Source organism: Simochromis diagramma, unplaced genomic scaffold, assembly GCF_900408965.1.
Source record: "Simochromis diagramma unplaced genomic scaffold, fSimDia1.1 OVJJ01000557.1, whole genome shotgun sequence".
Classification (NCBI taxonomy): domain Eukaryota; kingdom Metazoa; phylum Chordata; class Actinopteri; order Cichliformes; family Cichlidae; genus Simochromis; species Simochromis diagramma.
The window spans coordinates 5,777-11,113 of record NW_024387156.1 but is presented as its reverse complement, the minus strand read 5'-3'; the positions used below and the strand labels follow the sequence as shown (position 1 = coordinate 11,113).

At 39.6% G+C, this 5,337-nt stretch overlaps 1 protein-coding gene across 1 annotated transcript; it reads right to left on the bottom strand.

Annotated features, from left to right (window-relative positions):
- Positions 1-833: 833 nt before the first annotated feature.
- Positions 834-5,035, bottom strand: LOC120744277 (acyl-coenzyme A thioesterase 2, mitochondrial-like). The gene is given in 4 exon segments (XM_040048567.1): positions 834-2,452; positions 3,999-4,072; positions 4,075-4,191; positions 4,562-5,035. Coding segments are annotated over 4 exon segments (1,251 nt in total). The 5' UTR covers positions 5,013-5,035; the 3' UTR covers positions 834-1,843.
- Positions 5,036-5,337: the final 302 nt, after the last annotated feature.

The following is a 5,337-nucleotide window of genomic DNA, read 5'->3' as shown; positions in this document are numbered from 1 at the left end:
GAACAAAAGGCAGTACACAGCTGTTTCACACCTTAACCTCCTAGGACCTGGCGTCCACATATGTGGACATCCCATTTTGGGTTATTTAGACTAAAATACTCAATTTTGCTCTACAAGGGCCTGATATCCACTGATGAGGACATTATACTGCTACTGTTCTATCAAAATTTTAAACAAATATCCTTATATGTGGCTCTGATTTTTCATAAAAACAAAAATAAGGTAAAAACAAATCTGGTAATTCTTTGTTTTTACATTCATTGGGCCCCAATATGCCCAAATAGCAAAGAGAAATTAAAAATGCATGCTGTGGAAGAGTTCGGGTCTTACGAGGTTAAGGTTCACACTCCCTTGCTACCTCCCAGAGAGACAAAAGTTTCTTCCTGTGGAGTTGTCTGCTTCCCCCAACCCCCACCATTTGTCTTATAGTATGAGTGTGAAACATGTTAAAATCCAGTGGCACCAAGGCATTATACAATAAAATAATGTGATTAATACATAAGTAAAAGAAATTCCTATACACTGTCAACTGTGATTGGTGTGTGCGAGTGTATTATGCTCAAGGAGCTTTAAACTGCACAAATGAGCAGATTTGTGAAGTTTAGCTTCAAAATGTGCTTTTATATGTTCATTATGATTTTGAAATATGCACTTGTAAATAGCTTTCTGTATGTTTACATTTCTGTGTGTTTGTGTGGAGCAGGGATTTGTGAGCACTCAAAATTCACACAGTGCACACATTTGTAAAATCTTTTTTTTAGATCATTTTGAGATGTATTATTTCCATAAAATATGCAACAGCCCAAAGAGAGTTTTACATGCATGTTTTTTAATTAAAACCAAAACTCACTGAAGAAAATGAGTCACTAGTCCGTGCTGTTTCTTGATGTACCCGTGATCTTGTGGACTTATGACGGACTTGAGTCGCAGACCAAATATGGTTCAATACAAAATATGCTCAAAGCAAGTGAATACCTTATTTCTAGTGGCGACTTGTGTGGACTTAGTACCTTACTTACTACCTTAAAATACGAGTAAACCATTAAACAGGAGTAACTACATTGTCTCACCTTGTTTTGTTTTTTCTTCTCACATAATAACAAACTGCTTCCACCTAACGTTAAGAAATTAATCTGTGGGTTGGACCATATCAATAAAGCCATTTTTAGTTTCCCATTTACACATTATATATATTTGAATATTTTTAATATGTTATGTTTCATGGGTCATCTTTTTAATTTGCTGGTCTCTCAGAAAGGAAACGGTGTAAATTAAACTTTAAACTGAAGTCTATTTGTGAGCTCATTATTCTTTGTTGCATTTTTTTTAGGCTTTAATAGTTTTAACACAATTGTTTTTTGTTGTTGTTTTTAATTACAACATAAAGATCAATTTACAAAAGATAAGTACAGTAATGTGGGATCAAATAACAAAATCAGCGTTACGCAAAAATTTAAAACATGTATCTACACTCATCATATAATGTTTTTGGCACTGCGATGATGGAACAAATAGCCAAAGCAAATAAAAAGTAATTTCAATGAAACATTAAGAAAGGCCGACTGGAAATAAACCATAGCTGACTGTAGAGTCCAGGATAAGCAGACAGAAGATCAAGTGACAATCCCAAAAAATTATAAAGAAAAATGAAAAAAGAAACATGTGTACAGGGCTCAGGAGATACAGGAGGGGAAGACATGTGCGAATCATAATTTCACCTAAAATTTCAAACTGTCATATCAACAACTATTATATTAATTATAAAATGTGATTTTCATACAGTCAATTTGCTGTCATGATTTATGTTTCTATAACTCAAGCTTTCTAATCATCCTGTTTGAATCTATAACTTGGCTTTAGTCTGTGCTGCATCACAACTCAGGTGAGTTTTGAAGAAATCCTGGATCTTCTTCCACAGGTGGATCTCAGCTGCTATGTGGGCCTTGGGCTCACCTCCCCACAGCACTCGCTTGCCTACACCTGCATTGAAGCTGGAGGGGCAGTGGGGTGCATAAGGTGGCTCCAACATGTGTCCAGCTCCAGGGTAAAAAACTGTCTCAAAGTTCTCCTTCCCATGATGCTTAAGTCTCACCACCATTTCATCCATGTAGGCTTCGCTGTCCCAGTTGAGGTCGTCTCCTACAACCGCAAAAAGAAAATGGCTCTTGGCTCGTTCAATGGGGATCAAGCTGCCCTTATTCTTCTCTGCCAGGGGATCTTCAAGAGCATCCTTTATGATGATTGCACCTGACTCGGTGGGAATAAACTTGCTTTCGTCAAACAGTATTGGTGACAGGATCAGTTGTTTCTTGTAGTAGAGAGGCGTGACCACATTGGCGTTACAGGCATTCATGCACACTATGGCCTCGACACCTGGCACAAAAGCAGCGAGTGCCAGTCCGATATTTGCTCCCTTGCATCTTGACATTATGCCAACTCCTTTACTGCCCACCTGTGAAATAACACAGAAATTAAAAGGCGATGCAAATCTATAAAACATTTGGAGCGCAGGGCTGACTTTACCTGTCATTATTTTCATTTTTGTGGACTACATGTGTATATTACCATTACTAAATAAATAAACACATTCATATATGCACAGTGAAGCTATCATGATCCGGGTGAGTGGCTGGAAACTTCTACCAGGGTCTTGAGTCTCCTTGGTATCTGGCCCTGGGCAGGGCCGTCATATCTCCAACAGCTTCACTCACCTGGAGCTGAGTTGAGGCAATCAGGCTAAAGAGATTTAAGCCTTACACTGATATTCCCTCTCCAACAGTTTGTCAACTACTCCATGTTGGTAGCCGGCTCTAATGCTCCATGTTATTTGACAAGTGCTTTTCTCTCCGTGCCTCACCTGCCTGCCCTCCTGCCATCACACTCCCTCGGAACCTACGGAACTCAGGTCAGCCATCTCACACCGTCTAACTCACGCCCCCTCTCCCTCCAAGCATCTTTCACTCCACCTGCAAGTAAGCAAGAAATATAGCCATGCTCACCTTTTCTAGTACTCCCCTTTTACCACAGTTCTAAACTCCACGCTCCTCAGTGTGATCGCTCTATGTACCAAGCCATGCTACAGTTACCCCTTCAAGCCCAATTTCCCCCACTTGGCCCCATGACCACGTTATCACGCTACGCAGAGCCGCTGTTACATTCTACAGTCTATTCCTCTTTTGGCAAATCTCTCAAGCTCCTCCAGATTTTATTGGCTTCTAGCATGGACCTTGGTTCACTTCAGACTGCAAATTTTTGTTTGTTCTCGTGATTGTCCTTTTTGAGACTACAATTCTAGATTCTAGTGTCTTGGCAGTAGTATTGGGGTCTTTAGACACATCTATCACTAGTTTTCTTTCTAGAGTGTTTGAAATCTTTTGCTTCCATACCCCTTCAAAGCTTTGTTCTGTACTGTGTGACTCTCTTGGCTGAATTTCTTACATTGCATTATATAAAAACTTGGAAATGCTGTGATAACTGTGTATATCTATTTCTTGCTTAGAAAATCTTCAAACATTTCTGATTCTATAAAATTATAAAAGGATTTCTTCTGTTTTTGGGGTGATGCGTTCTCAAGTGACAGCTCAAACATGGCACAGCAGTGGCTTCTACTATCAATAAAAAGGTCAATTTTTCAGGGGGCTGATAATGTTGATCTTGAAAATTATTATTTGTTAGAAATTATTATGTTATTGTGTGATAATAGAAACAATTCATGTTTTCTCAAGAAGATTTGTGCGATTACAAAAAATATATCGTACAAGCTAGAGGCTTTATGCTCTCATGAAATTTATTCAATTATCTGAATAGAATGTAAATGAGAGTATTTCTGGAACTCCACTTAAGCTAATAAGATCCCCATTAGCTACAGGAATACAGCAGATATTCCACCTGTGATCTACAATTTACTCTCCTCTCTGAGAATACACAGCGTATAGAGAACATAACCTTTCCTTACAGTATGAATTATCTTTCTGCTGTCTGTGCGCACTATAAGCAACTCCCCATTTGTTGCTGTTTAAGAAATTCATTGCTTCTTCAAAGTGGGTCCAATGTGTCTCTGTGATATTGGTCACTCGTCTTATTGTACAACCGCCACTGAGAGAACCACAAAGCCTTTGTTAGCCAGTAGACTGGGTCTTGCCTCAGATACTGAGGTGGGCAAATCCAACACAGCAGGAAAAGGACCTTTTCCTGGAAGAAAGAAAAAAGATTCTAATCAGCAGCAAGTCATATTTTAAATTTTATTCTTAACTTCTCTGGAAGCCAGTGAAGGGACGCAAGAATAGGTGTAATATGTGACAGTCAGCTATTTTTTGTTAGCAGTCTTTCAAACAAAGGTCTTGCTGCATTCTGTACTAACTGGACATGAGTTGTGGAGGACTGAGAAACGCACCTGAAATGTGAACTACAGTAAGCAAGGTGGGAGAAAATAAAATTTGAACTAGAAGTTTCAGATGACTGAATGACAGTTAAAGTTTAATTTCGACAATGCTGATTTATAAGCTAGTTAACGTTAACTAAACTAAAATGAAGATAGAAAGCTAGGAACCACCTCCAGTACCTGGAGGAGTGAAAAGGACTCCACGGATGTTCCCTTCATTGACGGGAACCCTGGTGACCCCATCTCTCATCAGAAGCCTCTCATTTGTCATCTCTGCCAGTAATCTGCCCTCCTCCTCATTCACAGAAAACTTCACCACCTGGGGGTTTATGGCATTTGTCTTTAGATATATTTTGTGCATGGTATGTGGCCTCATGGAACACAGCAGACCCATGGGTTCTACTCCAACGTAGCTCCCACCTAGCGAGGGGTCTCTCTTCAGGTCGACCTCCCCACTGCCATCAGCCCTGTAGGTGGCCGAGGAGCTGAACACCACTCCCTTGTCATCAGTTAATTTGGCTCTCATGTTGACAACCTGCCTTGGCCTCAGCCCGGCCACCTTCACCTGAATGGGCTCATCAAACATACATTTGATGCTTGGCAGCAGCTTCAGTCTCACTTGAGAGGACATCTTTTCTGAAAAAGAGAAAAAGATTGGACTTTATGAATGTAAGATAAAAAGTCCCCTTACACAATACTTTTTTAAGAAATTTCAGAGACAGATCGATCCATATTACATTACAATTATGTTTTATTAATTACACCAACAACCACTGTCCCAGTTTGGTCTCTGAGTGCAGGAAACCCAAATCCAAACTCCACTCAAGAAATGTGCCAGTTTAAATATGTATCATTAGCAAGCAACCACATTACAAGTGCCCACTGTACTCTCTGTCAATAATGTTAATATTAGATCCATTTGAGACAGTGGCAGTAATATTTTACACTGGGCAGCA